Here is a 20,953-nt window from a genome sequence, read left to right as displayed (position 1 = left end):
CGGGCCACGCGATTGGACTGCGGCTCCGTATTGGTCTTCTGATCAGACTCGACGTGTCCTGAAGGTCTCCATCCCTCCTTGCACGTGATTCTGACAAATTCGCCTGGGCCCATGACGGCGGCATCCACACTTTCATACTCCAGCCCAGCACTCGATCCATTGTTAAAGTTCAGCAAGTCGTAGAACCCCTTGGGCATGGTTAGGTACAACTCGCTGGGGGTAACGGTGACGACGGGATCGCCGGGGTTAAGCGAATGTAGGTTTCCCAGGCGTTCATAGAATCCCATCTTTAGGTAAAAGCGGCCGAACGTGCTGACGTCAAGGCTGGTTTGAATGAGATACACGGGAGAATGATCCACCGCGACGTCCTTGGAAAAAGGAGGTACAAAAGAGTGCCACTGGGTAGTGCCATCCTGTTGAAGCGTTCCCTGTATGGGAGTGCTAGGATCATCGATCCAAAAACCCAACCGTCGCAGGACTGTGTTGTCGGTCGGAGCTAGGGGTCCTACCAGCACGTCATGGTGCGACGTGAAGTCCCATTTGGTTTTGGTCTGGTCGGCCTCCATCTTGACCCCATTGGCAAGGAATAAACGATGAAGGTCGTCCAGGTTCTTTCTACCTCTAAGGTCAGTGTTGATGAGCACGTCTGACCCTGAAGAGTCGTCCACCCACGTGGCCGTATGGGCTTTACTCAGCCCTCCAATACCGAGCCCCGTGTATGCGCCTCCAACGCCCCCATTGGCTGGCTTTGCTTGCGTTTGCGGAAACCAACTATCGAACACGGCATCCACTTGCTTCCTGAATCGAGCACACAAGTCTTGCACGCTGTTGACATCCTTTAGAGTAAACGTGTGCTGAGCCCCAGGAGGCAGCTTGCTCTTGAGGTAGCCTCCGGCATCCAGTCTAAAGGTCCATTGCGTGGACTTGGACGTGCTGGCCACGGGAGGCAGCGTCACCTTGGTCAGTCCTACTCTCCATTGATCACTCATTCTTTGGGATGCCGGTAGTTCGCCTGTAAAGTTTCCCGGTCGGTTGGAAGGAAAGCGAGGTTTGGATTGGTTGGACAGGAGCGTCAAGCTCATGGAGGAAGAATCGTACTCGTCGACTTGAGGGGTGAAGAGAAGGCAGAGGGTCGTGTCTTTAGTAGGTCTGTCTTTCAGCCAGACTGGCGGTCGGCCCTTGGTGTCGGCCAATTTAAACCCTACGCTCTCGAGGTAACTGCGGTTGACGCGTCGGCGGAAGGGATGCTTGGATTCTTGGTAGCGGATGGCTTGAGCGGAAGACGTGGTAATACGTTCGATCAGCGGAAAATAATCGTGGCCCACGATCTCGTAGCGAATGAGATTCGTGTACACCAGCAAGTCTCCTTTGGTCTGCGTGGTTTCAGGGGTCATGATGGCTTGGATTTCCACCGACCACACGCCCGGCAAGTGCCATCCTATGGGCAGCTGGACCACGAATTCCGAGGCGGTGTTGTCGTGGGTCTGGGGGTACTCGGGATCGGGCTTGCTGTTGAACCAGTAGATAAACGGTTTGCGTTCCAACCTCATGGTTTCTTCTTGGGACCCAAATCTTCGACTTGGCGTTCGTCGATCCAATTGGCGTACTTTTCAGGCCACCCTTGATATTTGACCAGCACTTGGGGACGACCTGTAGCGGGGTCCGTCCTGCGTTGAAGTATCTTCTCGATGCGATAACGCATGTGCTTTATTTCTTCGTCTTCGACCTTGAGCAGCTCCTCTTCGTAAAACGTGCCCTTTAATATGTCCTCGCCGTCGTAGTCCATCAAGCGGTAGTACGCGGGAGGGCCGGGATCGCGGGCTCGGATCTTGAACCATTCTTCCGACCACTGAGGCAAATAGCCCTTGTCGAAGATCGTGGTTTGACGGCTGATCCGGACCACGTCGCCCAGGTTAAACTTGTAAGGCCCCTTGAGCTTTTGTCGTGCTCCTCGTTCGGGGCCGTACTCCCCATACAATTTTTTCCACACCTCCCCTTCGTTGCCGCGATGGACCGAGGCCGGCGATTGCTTCAACGTGCCGTGTCGCTGATGGTTGTACGACTCGACCAACGGACCAATCACGTCCACCCACCGTCGAGTCCCGTTTTCGTAGAAGTACTTCCACAGCCTCCCCTTCAACGTCCGCTGCAACCGTTCTACGATGGCGGCCTTGGTGGTGGACTCTCCCGACATGAGCTTGGGCGGAAGGGGGCAGCTGGCAAACAAATCCTTGACGTCTTTGTTGTAGAACTCGCTCCCCTTGTCTACGTACACGGTACGTGGCAACGTATGTTTCTTGTCCGGGTCTTGGGCCACTTCCTCAAAGATCTCGCGAATGCCCCGCGCCGTTTCTTCCCCCGTCTTCCGTTTCAGCGGCCGTACCCAGCAGTACCGCGACAGCACGTCGACCACGAACAAGATCCATCCCATCCCATCGTTGGCCGGCTTGTCCCACGTCATGTCCGACAAGTCCATCTGCCACTGCTCGTCCATGGAAAACACGACAAAGGGACGACGAGGATAATTACGCCGTGCTGGGCGATGAATTTGGTGTGTCGTCTGCGCTTCCAGCCATTTCTTCTTCGTGGCTTTCGCTCGAGACCCCTTGGAGACGTCGCCGGGGTCGGACAAGAACGCGGAGGTTCCCGCCAGGGCTTGGGGGTGTTGCGCCCCCACTTCGAAATACCGACTGTACCACTTGGACGCTTGCTTCTTGCTGGCCACCGTGGCGGCGGCTCCGATGCTGCTCTTCTTTCCTTTCTTCCCTCTCGTCTTTCCAGCGGCGGATCGACCTTTGCGCGTGGATGACGATGGATCCCCCGCAGCACGACGAGAGGCAGCATCGGACGCGCGCTTGACGTCCGCACCCGATGCGGTTGTTGCTGATGTCGCCATCCGGCTGATCTTCTCCGTTGCTTCCCGACACGATGGCGGCGGCTTTCTTGGCCAACCAACGTCCGATTCGTCCTGCGGCGATTTGAGTCATGACGACGATCACGTCTGCCTTTATGTCCCCCTTCTTTTATGGGCCTTTAATAACCATAAGGCAGCGTGGTCAGGCCTTGGTCAATGCGTTGCCGTTTGGTATAGACCAAGCGCACGTCCTTGTCCATGGGTACCGTTCGCAGCACCTTGTGCGCGCTGTCCCTCACGATCTTGCGCGGGTAACTCACCGTCACCTTTTCGTTCTCTTGGACGAGCAGACGTTTCATGCTCTTGAGGTGGACCAGTTCTTTGGCGCAGGGGGTCAGGCTGATGCCCTTGCACTTAACGACGCACTCGCCCTTCTTGGTGCGGTACGCGTACGTCTTGGGACCCAAGGACACGTATTCCACGATCCAGTTGGCGTCCGAATCGCCGCATTCGTCCGACCACTGCCCCAGCTGATCCCCCGTGTCCAGTTCCTCGTCCCCTTCCCGCGCCGTCTTGTAGATGATGGAATCCGTGTCATGGTACAGCACGCGGTCCCCCAGAGCACTCAGCTTGTCGTACAACCGCAAACGGGCCCAGGCCGTCACGAACGCAGGGATGACGACGTTGCCGTTGGGGTTGCACACCGTGGACTCGCGGTGCACGTCGTAGTTGACTTGTACCATGTCGCCCGTCAGCAGCAGCACCGTCTTCACGTTGACCGTATCGTCGTGCAGCAGTTCGAAGAAGCGGCAAGGTTCCGTGACGTACTCGACCTTGCCGCGAAACGGATTCTGTCCGAACTTGCCCCACAACGAATTGAGGTTCAACTTGGCCACCGAACGCAGCCCCGGATTTTTTACGACGTTCTCGTACTGAAGATCGATGCCCTGACTGGCCTTCACGGACCGCACGAATTCCCGCTTCTTGTCTTCCGTGTCGCAATCGGACGGCCACCCCGAGGCTTCCATCTTCATTTTCAGATTTTCACGAATGTACGATCGAAACAAGTCGCTGCTGCGTTCGGGGTAGTGCCACACTTCGTGCACCTGCGCCACGTCGTACCCCTGATTCAGCGCTTCCTTCAACTCGGGGGTCGTCCACACGCCGTGACGCAAGCGCCGCTCTTCTAGGGTGTGCGTGCACTCTCCACATTCGTCCACGTCCTTTTCGTCACAGCAGGCCGCGCACAGCGTGAACATCAGCTTGTGGTCGGCGATGCGCGGAAGCACGGGAAAGAACAGTCCGCGGGGAGGGTCGACGTCGCACTTGACCAAGCCAAACCACTCTTCGTCCAGAATACAATCCGCGATCTCTTCGGGGTCTAAGTCCAAATCTTCGCCCAAGTACACCGTGGGGTGGCCTATGGGGTACTCTTCCTCCCACATCACCGTAGGGTAGAGCGACACCACGTCCACGTACCGTATGCGATGCACGGGGTCCGAGCACAACATCAAGGCCATGGCCTCGTCGTCCGACTCGTCGACTTGGACTTCCCCCTCGCAGTAGGCGTAGAGTCCCACGGCGTTGGTGCGTCCGCCCATCAACGCTTCGCGAGGCTGTATGGGGTCCAGGTTCTTAATCCACTCGGGGAACACGTGATACTCGCGTTCCGCATCCCACACGTGACTCCACATTTCCACCACGTGATGTCCCGCAGCACGCAGTTCCAACGTTCTCTCCCGCGTCTTGTCGAACAGATCGCCCATGGTCACCCCCAAATGAGCATGAACTTGACCTCGCCTGAAGCACACTTCGCACCCGTGGTAGAAACACCCGTGGAATTGGTAGACGGTGTTGGTTCGCCGATCGTACCCGTCCACTTTGCTGCCTCGCAAGGTCACCTCGCCCCGCGTACTTCCGGCCCAACGCAGTTCGGGCAACCCCAACGAGTGCAACCATTCCAGGGCTTGGACCGATTGGATGTCCCGCTGACGATACCCCAACGGCGGCACGACGCCCATCACTTCCGATTCCAAAAAGTTCTTCTTGAAGACCGTCAGGCAGGTCGAGGCAATGGTGACGCACTCCGCAAAGGGGTCCACGTCGAACTTGTCGACGTAAAGCTCCCGAAACTTGAGACACCCCCGGGCCATCACCATCACGTCTTGGATGCAATACTTCTCGATTTCCTTTTTCATGACGAACGTCTTGCCCTCCTGCTCGTGCCACCACGCCATGAACGCTTCCTTCTCGCGGACGTCCATGTCGTCCACGCCGTAATACTCGGGGGCGGGGTAAGGGCCCTCGTACTGCGTATTCTCCAACGTGTTAAAGAAGTGAGGAAAGTGACCCTTGTCGCCTCCCGAGGTTCCGAAGGTGGCCGGGAACTTGCGTAGAGCCATGGGAATAAAGCACACCGAATCTTTAAACGCGATCCCTTCCAGCGTCATGGTGATGACCTTACTCCCTTGGTACACGCACTTGGGCTTGATACCTCGCTTGACGCACTCCTCCAGGATAGGGTACGCGTCGTACCCCTTGAGGTTGTGGGCCATGAACGTGTACAAGGCATGCACGTCGCGCTTGGGACCCAACAACCAATCCATGAAGGCTGAGGCATCGCCAAACACGAACATCCGTTGACGGCCGCACGTTCCCGTGCATCCTCGCGTCCGGTACTCTTCCACGTAAGAAGCACACTCGTGGCACGTCAGCAGCACTACCACTTTGTTGACCACGTGCCGTTCCTCCAGGCACCGAGCCTCGAAGTCAAAAAACGCCAGAAAGAACTTACGTTTTTCGTTCTCCTTCTTGGGTCGCGTTTCCGTGGAATCGCTGCTCACGCCCTTGACGTAGCACAAGTGTTCTCCTCGCTTTACTTTCTTCTCCCGACACACCAAACAATCGTATTCGTAACAGACGTGATCGTCGACCATATACCACACCCTAGTCTTTTGGTCGTAGCGCATCCGATCCACGGCGGTCTTGCACTCCCGACACACGTACCGTCGTTCACAGGTGGTATAGGTCAACGATCCCTTGTGACGTCGCATCAGGTGCGAACGGTAACACACGCCGGACCAAAACCCGACGTGGCAGGCGTCGCACGTGATGCGTTCGTTAGAATACTTGACGTAGTGGTCGTTCCGCTCTTCCCCACACCGCAAGCAAGGGCGGACGCACTTGTGCGTTTCCTTATTGCTGTACCCCTTATTGCATTGCGTGCAGAAGTACGATCGTCCCAACCACCCCGTCATGGACTCGATCCACGTGAAGTGCTCGTCCATCCAGTTCAAGTAAATGGGGGTCAACGTGCCCTTGCCTTTTCCTACACTGCTCCCAAACGAGGCCACCACGTACCGGTTCTTCTCGTCGTACACACACACCTCGAAGCCGTGTTCTTCGTCCGCCGCGTAGCCCTCGTTGATGCTCGCACACCACCGCTTCACGTCGTCCAACCCGCACGCTCGATCCCAGGTGTCCTCCATACCCATCTCGCCGTACCAATCTTGCAACGACTTCTCGTACCCTCCTTCGACCGTCACTTCCAACCCCATCCCCTTCAGCGCCCGGTACAAGGCCCTACCCAAACAATTCTCGTGTTCGTCGTCGAAGACCCGCGAGACCTTACGTCGCTTGACTTCCTCCGTGGCCTTGTAGTGCGGCCTCTTCTTGCCCAACTGGTACTTGGTTAAGGCCTTTTTTTCACTGCAGGCATGCGTTCTTTGATGACGATACGTCATGCCGCACCTTAAACACAGCCGATGGTGCAAGACCCTGGCCTCCCCATACAACGCATCGGGCGACACGACGTCCAGCATCGCGGGGTCTCCTTCGTCCAGCCACATCACCCATCCCTCCGTTTCGCTGCTGTACGTGCTCTTCCAGATGACCTCGTGATGCGCTCCCGGGCCTCCCTTTTGGCAAAGGACCAAGACGTTCGTGGTAGGGTGCACGACGCACCAACGCGTCAATATTTCTTCCCACGTCCATTCGTGCTGCACCTCCAACTCTTGCCTCACCTCGTCCCTCGTTCTCACGCTTCGCCACGCCAAGATCTGAATCACGTGTTCCGCTACCTTCGATCCCACCGCCGCCGGCGGCTTCCGTAGCACTTCCCTTTCCAACCGATCTCGCAACAGTTCGGGCGTCATGATGGTCGTCGTGCACACCCGTCCTCGTCCCTTCACGTCTTTGATCACCGTCACCGTAATGTCCAACGATCGACCCAGCATCCATTCCCTCTTGGACTGTTGAATCATTTCGATGGCGTTGGTCAACATCAGCCTTTGAAATTGAGGCGTGTGGTACGGACGTATGGCCAACGACACCGGGTATTCCAAGTCCCCACCGTACAGGGTCATGCCTACTTGATCCCGAGCCGTCAATCCTTCCTCGCCGGCAATGCGTTCCATGACTTGATCAAATAAGCGTTCCACCCATCGCATCCCCCATTCGTCTTCTCCTTCTTCTCCTCCCTCGTCCAAGTCCTCGTCGTCGCCGTCATCGTCATCGTCGTCGTCGTGACCCACGTACGGCCTACGTTGGCGACCGGCCTGTTCCAAGCTGGACCTCGTCTCGATCCGATACGAAATGACCCGCGTCCTCATAGGCACGTTCACTGCAAACACCGAGCGAGCACAACTCTTAATCAGAGACGAGCTCCTGGTGCTCCTGCCTGATGCCATGGTGAGAAAACACTAAACGATTGCCCACACCGTACTCCTCTATGACATACACTTTCGTACGTCCTCGTTCTGAATCCACCAATGCCTGCTTCACTCGGGCCCGTTCTCTGGCTCGGCGCGCTAACACGAACGCCAACCTCCTCTTCCGCTCCTGCTGCTTTTCAATAGCATCAATCCACCCCGTTAACGTATTGGCTAAGCCGCGTACCGCCTTGACGTATTCCTTCGCGTCTCGCAAAAACTGAGGATCGGGAGTCGTGCCTTCCTTATAATGTTTGGATAATGCCTTCGCAAAGCCTTCCTTCAGAAAAACAAAAGACACCCAGTTAAGATTCAACGGTGTACCCGTATTTATTCACGTATTCGGTTACATATTGTTTCAGCAATAGTACATCAAATTTATCTAACTCTTCAATGCCTCTAGTCCTTAACAACTCCATTACGTTAAAAAATGTTCTTCGAACTAGAATGTATTGCGTGCTTGATAACATGTCTTGATTGCTATAATCATCTTGTCGCACTGCATCCAAGGCTTGATAAATGGTATTCTTTATTCTCTTATTCATTCTTTGCTTTCGATCGCATCTCTTTGTCATTTTCATACTGATGAGTACTGCAGTGTTTAAAAAGCAAAACATAAGTTCATGCCTAAAATAAGCCACGCACACACGTAACGCTTCATCGTACTTACCACACTGGTATCTTCGTATACTACGTTGGCTTTACTGGTGATTCACTATGCGAAAGCCTATAGAAGCCACAGATCCTGGTCCCCCTATATAGACCCCACCTAGGGGGGTGGGGGGACCCCCCTACCCTCCCCTCCCTACCCCTATATATTCAAGTCCATTTTCGTACCCAATCACCAAATCGTATACCTAGATACCCAGTACTTAGTTACCTTACTTAGCCAACGCCGACGTTCATCATGCCTCCCAAGAGATCCAACCGCCGCATGGTCATCCCCCATCCAGAAGACAACCAAGTAGATCAAACTGCGCCTACTCCTCCAGGAACACCACCACCACCATTGCCTACCGACGCCGGCGTCCCTGCACCGATGCCTCAGTTCAATCGATCCAACATTGACGATCCCTATGATTCCGATGATCCCGTGGTAGTTAACGCCCGTAATGCCTACATCAACAATCATGATTCGGATAATGAATCCAATGCCGAAGGAGAAGCAGGTCCTTCTGCTCCTAAGCGTAAGCGGGAGGACGTGGAACAAGAAGAGGATCAGGATGATGAGCCTGAAGCCGAGGCCAGTCAGGACGAAACCCTGGTATGTACCATTTGTATCTTGCCTTGCGAATGCAATACTTCAGAACCCTTCGTCATGACACCCTGCTGCAATCATCCCCTTCATGGCGCCTGCATCCTGCACTATCTGGAAATGAAGCGTACCCACTTTAGCATCATGTGTCCTCATTGCACCCAAAACTTATGCGTGGGTCCTGATTACATCACGCCCGAACAATTCCCCGACGGGGTGGCCGACCGAGACAATTACAACTACGTCATTCACAATCACGTCATGTTTCGCTTGCCCCGTTCGTGCTACGAACAGTACTATGACGAAACCTACAGAAAACCTTACCATACCTATGCTCCAATGTTTCACATGCTCTTGCCCACCCCTAGGAAGCGCTTCGTCGCGTCATCGACTTCATCTCTAACGGCTACAAACAAAACAAACAAGACATCCGCGACATCTACCTCTTCTTCCGTCGCCAAGAACGACTAGTCACCGCATTCGAAAAAAAGTGGAAACTCTTTCGAGGCGACTTGAAAGGCATCCACGAACTCCTTCAAAAGCAACTTCATTCCTGCAGCATCCTTAAACTAGGCCTCGCTCCTCCAGACACAACCTAAAGGACCTCTATTCTTTCAGACCGCAATCGCTACCACCGCCACAAACGTCCTACGCAAACACATTGGAAGAACCCTAGTCCTTACCCAACTGCTCGACAACCTTCACGACCTCCTCTACGACAAAAAACTCTGGTTACTTCATACCCGCCTCAGCAGCGATACCCACCCTCTCCTTCACCAACTGCAATGCTATAAACGATGCCTCCAAAACAAACTCAGAGTCGCCGGCATCGACATCGAAAGATTCATTGAACTCGAAGGAGGGGACTTTGTCACCGGCATGTTCTGGCTCGATACCCTTGCCTTTACCTTGTGAACTTCACTTTGTGTTTTCTTCAGGCCGCTGCCGTCACCTGCGCCATTTGCCTCTCCAACGTACCCCTCAACTGCCCCAACACCGTCATGACCCTTTGTTGCAAACACCAATTTCACTACGACTGCCTCGACCAATGGCGTACTCGTCAAAACACTCAGTGCCCCATGTGCAGGGCCCGGCCCATCCACACCAATCCACCCTTCCTCACCACCCTGGAACTCTTGCCTCTCGACTCTGACGAGGACGACGATTACCAAGCCAACGACACCCCTTCACAGGACGACATCGACCACCAAGCGCACCCCTTTACCATCATCCCCTCCACCACCATCGCCCTTGAAGATGCCCAAGATTACAGCTGTCACCACCGTACCCCCAATGCCTACGGTCCCATCGTCCTCCATTCTACCTATACGCGTCTCCACAACTTCCAGTTCACGCAAACTCCTTCCACGCCTCTACGCTACCTACTCATCGCCCACGAGGCCCGCGAATACCCGCCCTCAGGATTCATTCGCGTTCAACTTTCCACCTCGGCCACCATCAACCACTACTTATTCGCTTCGGCCATGTGGAGAACGTACCAGGACGACAGCAACATCATCTTTACTTACCTACCCTTAGTCGATGGCCTCAATCGCGACCTTCCCCTATCGCACTTCAATGCCCACACGTCCGTCTACGTCTACGTGGCTCCCTACTTCCACACGGACGACAACAATCCCAGCATCTACATCATGGGGGTCAGCACCAAAAAAACATTACGCGCTACCAAAGCCTCCTTTCTAAAAGCATTTCCACGTTGTCCTTTTCCCTCATTAGAAGGCCTCTACTACACGCCCCGACACCCCGTACGACCCCTCTCATCTGATATGTACGTGTCAAGAGGCTCAAGATCCTGACTGTCTCCAATGCAACGAAGCGGTCAAGGACTCCGAAGTGGACAACAAAAGGTTCTTCTTCCCTCCTGACTTCCAAAAACGTACTCCTTCACACCTCATCACTGACGTGGCCGACGCTCTGGATGCATGTCCCACCTTCCAATTGTTCCTCAACTTCTTATCCATCTTCAACAAGAAAAAGGACTCCAGCCCCTGCAGCTGTGGCTGGTGCACTTCTTAATACCTCACTCTTCCCATACAGACCTACTGACGCGTTCACCCTGACGAAGGCCTTTGCCAATACTACTCCCCCTCGTTCACGTTTGAAACTACTCTTGCTCCTTAACAGTGCTGCGTTTGTTACTCGCCTCTTCCCGATCATCCGCTTCAACGACACCTTCCGACCGAAACACTTTACTCCGACTCCAACATGACCTCCTGCTGTGCCCAACCCATACACACCGAGTGCCTCATGCTGTGGATCCTCAGCACGGGCTTCAACTACACCTGTCCTTACTGCCGCGCTCCTCACGCCCTGCCCCAATGGCCCGGTTCCTTGTTCGTCAAATACCTCGAAGGCCACTTCTCTCAAGTGTATAACGGCGACCCCGTCTGGGAAATGGCCCAACCCACCATGGCTCGCATCATGCTCCTCTTCTTGCGTCACGTCCACGACCTCATCCATATCCGACCCATCGCTCACGTCAACTTCCACAACACGATCAAACCTCCACCGTGCCTGCTCTGCCGCAAGCCCATCCCTTATTCGGGTCAAGAAGGGACCATCGATTACACGGGTCAATACCACGTCTTCAACTGCCGTCAATTCGCTCTTCGAGGGTACATGCCTCCGCCACCTCGTCACGTCCCCGTCCAAGCCTGTCATTCCCTCTGCCTCGTTCGCTACATGGATCAACACCGTCATCACTATCCCATGCCGTGTCCTTGTTCCTCCCTCCCTGGACCTCCACACCAAATCTGCGTCACTCGCTTAGACACCTTATTTAAAACGTTCATTCGTCACACCCAAGACGCCGCGGCCGTCCAATGGGCCAGTCGCTTGTGCATCCAAGAATTTCAAACCAACACCTTCCACGTCATCCTCCTCCACAAACAACGACTTCGTCTCGTCCGACTTCATCAACGAATCCATCCGCCCCACACTCCTCTCAACCACGTCAAGTTCTCCCTCGACTACCAGTCCCACATGCGTCGCTACCTGACCTCGCTCGACCTCAGCCCTCTCCCTGGCCTAGCTCGTTACGTCCTCCGCTACAAACGCTGTGATGCATGTCTCGCTTACCTTCCTGGATGGTTCCCCCAATGTAGAAACTGTACCACACCTTTCCAAACTCTTCGTAATGGCAAACGCGTCCGACGACACGACTTATCTAATTAAAAAACATTTCGTTTGTTAAATTTACGTACTGCTTTTCATTTGACCAATAAAAACCTTTAAACACACCTATGACTCGAGTTTTTTATATGCTACTCACTTCCGGATCCCTACCCTAGACTACCTTAACTTCACTTCTCTATTTCATAGCAGCCCCGGTGGTCTAATGGTATGATACTGGCCTAGCTGGCTGGAGATCGAGGTTCGACTCCTCGCAGGGGAGCTTTTCTTTTTTTAAAAAGAAACTTTTTTTCCTTTTTATTTCCTTACCTTCTTAGGCTCAATCCTCAGCTAGCCTCATTCAAGCTTACGCTCAATTCAAGGCTCAAGTTAAGGTCTCCAAAGAAGCCAAGCCTGTCCCCACCGTCGACGACCAAGTCACGGCCAGTCTCATTAAAGTTCGTGGGAACGACCTCTCCAAAGCAAAACCCAGACCCACCCTCGAAGAAGAGGAAAGCGCCAAGTGGTTTGTTCATTCTAAAACCCACAAAAAATACCTCATCCACAGCCCCGATACTCCCAAGGAAATAGCCAACGACCTTGCTCGAGGCATTGGCAAAGTTCTCGTCACCAATCATGGCATCCTACGACGCATAAGCTTTCTCCCCGCCTGGAATACCTATACCTTTGCCATGGTCAATCCTCCTCAAGGACCTCACATTCACTCTGGCGATCCCAGCCTCATCGAAGCGTATGCCCAATGGAAGATCAAGGTTTCCAACGATGCCCTCCGCACGTACGAGCAAAAGGAAGAAAAGCGCAAAGTAGAAGAGCGCAGGGAACAGCGCAAGAAATACATCAAAGAAAGTCGTGACCGATGGATGACCTCTAAGGGTCATACCTGCGTTTGCTCATGTAACACCTGTACATGTAAATGTCATGAATACCCCTCCTATTAAAAAACCGTTAATCTCAAAACCCACGTCTTGACTACCTTTTTTAAACACCTCCCTAAGTAAGTGCTCGCGGTAGCTCAACGCGTAGAGCGTCGGACTATAGTTCCGAAGGTTGCTGGTTCGACCCCCGCTCGCGGGACCTTATACTTTTTCAAATAAAATAAAAAAGGAAAATATCAAATCCCCACTTACGTCACCCGTTACGTCTCCCGTTCCCGCCTCCCATTGGGCGATGCATCGCCCCAATTACTTCCGTTTCCGGTGATTTGCCATGGGAACAGGAATACATGAATATGTAATGCATGCATAAATTATCGTGACCCTATGTGTAGACATTTATCACTACTAGCCGACACTAAAAATGTCTGCGCGGCATGCTTATGGGACCCCGCGATAGGAGGCGAACAAAGCTACTTTTTTCTTGAACGGAAAACATACGATAGTTGGTTAAAAACAACCGAATTGTTAAAGATTTACATAGCTAAATAAAGGACAAATATTTGTTGTCGTAATATGCTCTCCTTGTTATATTTCCTCCAGCATTAAAATAAATTAAGCTTATCTATAGAAATATAAAAAGTTTTGAGAGAAAGTCTTTGATTTGTCGATTCGTCGAGAAAAATGCTTGTCAAAAAAAAAAAAAATATATATATATATATATATATATATATATATATATATAATAGTATATGATTGTCTAAAAAACACACACGTGAATTCTTGAAGAACACTTCTTGATCCATCTTTGACTACGTGGCAGAGGGGGGCCACTTATCTTTCATTGTTTACGAAATTGTCTTGTCGCTCCGCCATCTTGTTTTACATTATTTACCGCTTTACATAATATAAGTAAACTTGAGCCCGTCAGATCCATACGTCGCGCTTTCATGTGCCGAACCTAATAGTATCTATTTGGCACATGAAAGGCTCGACGTATGAATCAATTAAGTTCGGCACGACTGGATTAGGTTCGACACGTTACTGAGCTCGACCGCGCCAGTCGAGCCGCACGGCAAAAGTTCGACACTGATTCAAACGTCGAGCTCCTGTTGTGCCGAATCAAATGCATACATTAAAATTAGGTGAGCCCGGACCTAAAAAGCAGCGGTATTTGGTAATGAGTATGCGCGATAAGGTCTTGGGAGATCCAAGATGGCGGATGATATGTGCACCACCCGGCATTTCTTGAGAGGTGACCACAGGTAGCCCAAGCTTGGTTTCTGTGGTGTCCTGTTATAAGGAAATGTATGGAGATTCATCAAAAATGTCAATAAAAATCATTGAAACGTGAAATAAAGCCTCGAAATTTTACCCGTTCCAACCTTCTCTTATTTCTTACTGGTGGGGAAAGAAATCTTAAAACGGGCTAAATTCGAAAAATAACCACGCAGAGCGAAAGAAATGCTATTTCTCAATGATCGGGTAAAATTTCGAGGCCTTATTTCACGTTTCAATGATTTTATTGACATTTTTGATGAATCTCCATACATTTCCTTATAGCAGGACACCACAGAAACCAAGCTTGGGCTACCTGTGAGGTGACACGATCGCGCAACGGTCCCCAAAGTGTAAACACCATTTTGTAAGGAAAAAGCAACAGTATTACAGCGAAACTGGCTATATGTCTTCTTTTGCTAACAAGTAAAAGCATAGACTGCATGATATTTTGTCTTCTTGCCCTTTCATGTCAAATAGCACGGAGAAAAAGTAGTCTTTTTTGATCGTCCGCCATGTTTGTTTTGATTTGAATTGTTTCAATTTACCGTAATTCCGCTGACTGATTTTACCGCTTACTCATGCTCAGAGTATTTGGCTCAACACATTAGGTGCGACGTATGAATAGAGGTCGATCCTATTGTAATTGTGTCGATCCAAATAGGATATTAGGCTCGGCACATGAAAGCGCGACGTATGATTCGGGCCTTAGGCTAATAAAGCACAGCACAGCGCGCACGGTATCTGACGGGCTCAAGTTTATTCTCTGCCCCCTGTGAAACTCTGTAAAATCCAGCCACAGTCAGATTTGATCACGTGACCTCTTAGTGCAAGTTGTCTATTGTAAATTAGCATAAACCTACTAGCATACTATCACGAATCCTGCAATTTGATTGGCTAACGTACTCACTATCTGTCCTATGATAGATAGCGAGTAGCGAAAAATATTAAACAAACAAGTGCATACTCAAGTTTCGTCGAAATCTCTGTTGTTCTCTAAAAAATCTTTAAAAATCGATTGTAGAAAAGACAAGACTGTATCAAGGAAAGGAATTGAGGTTTTGAACGGTACAGATAAGTCAAAACTGAAGAATTATAGCAATTTTAACACGAAAAAGCGGCCGTCAAATTTCACTGAGATTGTCATGTGCAAACTTTACGACGGACAAACAACTGACTACTGAGATAATGATGGCATTTGAAAAGGATTCCCGCAAAGAACAGAAAAAATCCAAAAGACAACTCATTCACATGTATTCAAGAAGAATTTTAAACGGTTTGAACGGACGAAGCAGTAAAGAAAGTGCAAGTTAATGACAAGAATCTTATATCAAGCAAATTGTAAACATGGCACGGCTTTGAATGATCTGACAACAAAGTATTTGTAAATAAATTATTTCAGTTTACCACTCATTAATTAGAAAAATGACAAGGACTGATAAGATTAAAAAACAGAGAGAAAGAGAGTTTTGACAGTAATAATAGAGACAAAAACCTATAAAAATAGAGCAAGTTTAAGCTTTTAACGTTAATACTTCGAGTCGAGTTCGCAAATACGAATGAAAACAGTGCTGCCGGTTGACTGTCGCTTTGTACAGTAAAGTTAATTTTTCAGTGTCATTCTTTGTTTTCAATGCTATAATATTAGCTAGTAGGTTTATGCTAAAACAATTAGACTACTCGTTCTCGTTTTCTATGAGTCAAATAGTCGATGAGTCGCGTCTATTGACTCATAGAAAACTCGAGTGTTTGTTTTCCTTGGAAGGGATGTACTTCATTATTGTAGAATGTCATATAGTCGCTCATACGTATAGTCTCCCATAGAAGTATTCCACACTTATACCTCGCCTCTCCTTTGCTATGATTACCGGTTCCTACCTATGATCAACTGTCCCTAGCTAGGAATTTACTGCGTCATAATTTACATAAAAGAGTACTCACACGAGTTTTATATTAGTTTATTTATAGTTCCTTTCACGGTTTCCGACGCCATATTGTTTGGGGGGGCAAATTTACTAAGAAGCGTAGGGAAAGAGATACGTTTTTTCGTAATATTTCCATTCTGAGCCGGTTACCCTGCGAGCAAAGTAAAGGAGACTCTGCTCGCAGGGTATTCTGAGGTAAATTTTCGAGACCAAACTTTTTCTGTAGATGGAGAATCCTCTGTTCAATAATGTTTTGTGTGGTGTTTTTGAGCCGATGGAACCATCATAACACTGGTTCTCAGAGAGACGGAGGCTTGCTTTGGGGTTTGCGACCAAGACTCGTTTATGCTAGTTCAATTTGACCGTAAAAAAATATTCAAACCGAATCCACGGACTTTCTTCTGTTTTACAATGACTAAATCCCAAATAGTCTTCTACTCTATTAAAAGTATCCAATGTGCCCAGCACATTTGACACGTTTTCCCGTGTCAAAACTTGTTTAAAATATTTTTTTGAGGATAAATCGGGTGCTAAAAGCGTGACAAGCGTGTTTTTGGCGTGTTTGCAGCAGTAGTTGCAGCTCCTTCATATCTTCGTGGTTTTACAAGCAGGAGGAAAACTGAAAAAAAGCGATATTTCAAGCCATCAAAGTACCAGAAAACTTATCCAATTCGAAGAGCAATAACAAATAATTATTTTCTGTGTTGAAAAACAGATTTTCTTAAGCAAATGGTATGTAAAATGTTTTTTTGAAGTTGGAAAAAGGACGGCTTTTCATGAATGTTTCACGGCAGTCGTGCATGCAAAGCAAGAACCAGGCAAAAACTTTCGTAAAATACAAACCTACATTTAGTTTAACTTCACAAGTGCAAGAAACAGATTTAATAATTCAAAAAAATAATTTTCTTTGTCAGTATGCTCTTTGCGTGAACGTTTTTGAATAAACTTTATAGTGAGTGAAAGACAGTTTATGTAAATACGAGGTCTTCCAACGACAAAAGTTTATTTTATGTAATTGTACTCGCAGGAAAAGCTAAATGAATGGCTGGTATTTGGTGTAATGTGTGATTCCTTTTCAATTTTCATTTAACTTTAAAACAAACTAAGCTACTATATGGAAATCGAAACTGCTTTTTCTAGAAAGTAAAAACATGGTTTTTCGCCAAAAACACCTGAATTCTCGAAGATTACTCTGTGATCCATCTTTCACTACATAATTAATAGTTATTGCTGTTGTTCTTGGTGTTAATTTTTTCCAAAGCCGACGTTTCTGTACCTTTCAGTGTTTTGCTTTTGAAACCCGCGGGAATCCTTCGATGCAGATGCGCAGTAAGTGTGCGCGCTGACAATTGTAGGCCTCATTAACGATTAGACTATAGCCCTAATATGAAAGATTATTATTGAGTCGTACGCCCATAATCTGTTATTGAAATGCGTGATAATAGACTATTTACGTCAGAAGTCCTTGACAAACTGACTCACTTCCTTTCAGTCAGCTTTTTCTTTCACTACTGCCGTGATCCTAAATATGGAGTTAAGGTTTTGGTTTGAATTTCCACAGCATTTCTTACTTCGTTAGTTTAAAGCTAATGAATTAAGAAAGGTTTACAAACATTTTCTTGTATCTTCTGAACAAGAATGAATTAGTAAAAAACATTCAATAATGATATTCAATACTTTTGGCAATTAAATGTCGTCTTTAGTTTGACCACTTGATGAGCTGTGTTTGTGAATGATGGTGACATCAAGTCAGGGGCAGATCCAGGGGGGTGCAGGGGGTGCATACCCCCTCCCCCCGGTTCGACATGTGCCCCTACTTTGAAGTAACCAATACTGGTTTTCCCTTTTTATTCTAAGGGGTGCACCCCCCTAAGTTGATTTTGTGCGCAGCACCCCTCTCCCCCTGAACAAAATTCTGAATCCGCCCCTGTCAGTTAACGCGTGGGCGTGGGTAGGGACCACATGGGAGTGACGACTTGATGAGCTGTGGTTTATGGTGATGTCATCAGTCAACATGTGGAGGGTGGAGTGGGAACCACATGGGGGTGACCACTTCATGAGCAGTGCTTGTTGATGATGATGTCATGAGTTAACATGTGGGGGGTGGGGATGTTCTTGTGTGTGGTGAGAGAGAACAGTATGGCAAGCAAGTATCCTTGTATTACTATACTTTCATTGATAAAATGTAATGATAAATAGTGTAATATAATAAAATAATATAAATGATGTACAATAGAGTGCAAACAATTAATCCGTGAAACGCTAATTACTAAATAGTACAAAATACTGCTAATTAAACAATAGAAAACAATGGAATTTGCATGAAATTGTGCTATTTAGTATTACTAAAGTTTCACAGATATATTGTTTGCACTCTATAGACACGTTTCAAGCATTTAAGTGAAATTTGAAGTCTGCCTTTTAGATTTCTTTGTGCGAATAAAATATTAATTATAATAATATGTAATTACCCCCCCCCCCTAAAAAATTCATGGTTTCATTTCCCACTAATTACTGTTGCTATGTCTCACAAGCTCAACAACAAACTGGGTAGAATATCTCAGAATTGAAAACTCTGATTGCTGAAGATTGATTATAAATTGTAGGTAGGGGTAGTAGGGCTGTAGTTGTTTGTGGGACAAGATTTTAATGCCGCTGGGAAAATTGCTGCAATGGTGATTGGCTCGCTATTGTCTGAGTCTCAAACATCAATATAGGCTATTTATATCACATGTCCTCATCAAATTACTCACTTCATTTCATAATAATAAAACACATATATAATAATTATCTTATGGCTAACCCTGAGAAGTTCCAATTGATGATGATAAAAACAAGCAATGAAAATGACCAAGCGTCAATAACCTTAACTGGACACATATTAAAAAGCAGTGACATTAGAATATTCGGGGGTTTATATAGATGAGCACTTAATTTTTAGAAAATGATGATAAAGATGATAAAGAAATGCCGAACCTCCAGTCCTTTAAAAATGTTATAAATCGCAAAAATCTTGCAGACTTAATTAGCAACCTGTGACTCATGCATAATTTGTAATTTATAGCTAAACTAGAATATTAGATTTATTTCTAACACATGAATACATTTTGCTTATATCATATATAATTTTTATATTTAGATTTTAATCAATTTTTCTAGGTTTTTTGATTATATTTTATTATTAATATAGCTTTTAGAAATTATTATTAGACTGTTCAATTTTAGCTTAATTTCTTTTTTTTCTTTTTCTTAATTGTATAGATATATTTATTGATTTATTTGTGTCCCCAATAAGTCACTGAGACTAAATACATTGACACATTAATAAAGGTTGATTGATTGATATCACACATTACATCAACTGATAATGTCTTTAATCATTAAACTCAATATGGGTTATTTACAAACCAATTACTTTGCTCTTTGCTAATGAATGTTTACAACAAGATTGGCATTACTTCATCAAGTCTACAATATTACATATTAATACAAAGCTTAGCCTGCATAGCGGTGCTTTAAAAAGGGCCTGCGATGCTATGCAAGACAAAGCTGAACAGCTATTGCTAACACTAATATCACAATATTATCACTAAAACTAATATCACAGTATCTCATCGAACATAATAGTACAATCTAAACTAGGTCTTTAGATATCCATCAAAATTGCCATCTGGTTTATCTTAACATGCATTGACTCTTGCTACAAATAACATTCAAAGTTAAAGTAAATGTGGAGACAATTAGCTGATACAACTCTAAAAAACAATTCATTAATTCATTAAATCCCGTATGGGGGGGATGGGGAGGATGGGGGGGGGGGTATTCAGGCAAGGGGCGGGGATTTCACAGCAATTATGTCCCCCTGGGCCGAGAATTTGATCACAAGCTTCGGTCCCATAGGTCGGGATATTTGATTTTTGAAAGCGCTGGGGATTCCTGTGGTAAAATTCTAAGAGAGGTCACTAAGCAAAACCTCATGATTTTGAACCGTTTTTCTCCGCAGTGCAAAGTCTTAAGGTGAGAATAAAAAAACAACTTATTTATATTTCAATTATTTAAAAAGAATGTGGTTTTACTTTAATACATTTGACCAAAAAGATTGCTCCCTGGGTAGGGATTTTTGAACAATTTGATTGACAACTTTTTCCCCACCCTGGGACATTTGAATTTTGTTAAGAGTTTTTTAAAAAATCTACTTCCCTTGCCAGAATACCCCTCCCCAACCCTCCCCCCCCCCCCCCCCCCCCCCCCCCCCACGGGACTTACATTGATAGGTGCATAACTCACCAAAACAAGAAAAAAATATTTATTTATTTCGGAAAAAGTCTTGCTCAAATAATATTCAAACTCAGTCTACGTAGTGATACAGAATTATCTAAAAAAAAAAATAACAGATAAAAATGATAAAAGAAACAAATTTCTCTATATTTATCTGGAAAAACAAAGAGAAAATACAAAACTAAGAAATACTAATTTCAAGATTACTCATCAATAATGACGACAAAATCTTTTTCTCAAAGTTTTCATGAAGTTAGTAGGGTTATACAGTACTGTATGAGAGGTATAGAAGTGTAAGTATATAGAGTATGAGTGGCAGTGTTGTATCAGATATACAACCACAAGGCGTAGACGAGTGATTGTATATCTGATACAACACGGACACGAATACTGTATATGACTTATCAAATGTATAGGTTAGTTCCTTTGTGTTTCACTAAAATTTTCAAAATTAAAGTGAATTTGGCCAAGAAAATCCAACTTAAATTTTATGCAAATGAACTGTTTTGTATCAGATTTACAACACTCTTCACGGTTGTGATTTCTGTTGTGTTTTCCTCATGAATTATTAATGTTTGATAAGAGTGTTTAATGGTGGATATCTACATGTATTAACACCAAACAGAAAC

General features: G+C 47.3%; 1 protein-coding gene across 2 annotated transcripts in view; it reads right to left on the bottom strand.

Annotated features, from left to right (window-relative positions):
- The window catches only part of LOC116303661 (E3 ubiquitin-protein ligase TRIM71-like), a 36,365-nt gene that overhangs the window by 13,132 nt on the left and 2,280 nt on the right, over positions 1-20,953 (bottom strand). The window contains exon 2 of one of the 2 annotated variants that reach the window (XM_089034844.1): positions 20,302-20,421. The exons of the other annotated variant lie outside the window; for it this stretch is intronic. Within the exon in view, the coding sequence (XP_088890970.1) occupies positions 20,378-20,421 (44 nt within the window). The 3' untranslated portion in view covers positions 20,302-20,377. Of the gene's footprint in view, positions 1-20,301; positions 20,422-20,953 lie in introns of those variants that run through there. 2 annotated transcript variants of the gene reach the window in all.

The sequence above is a fragment of the Actinia tenebrosa genome, unplaced genomic scaffold (assembly GCF_029948245.1).
Source record: "Actinia tenebrosa isolate PJP-AT-01 unplaced genomic scaffold, QUT_ActTen_1.0 PGA_scaffold0__85_contigs__length_37466705, whole genome shotgun sequence".
NCBI classification, from domain to species: Eukaryota; Metazoa; Cnidaria; class Anthozoa; order Actiniaria; family Actiniidae; genus Actinia; species Actinia tenebrosa.
This window is presented reverse-complemented; position numbering and strand designations above follow the sequence as displayed.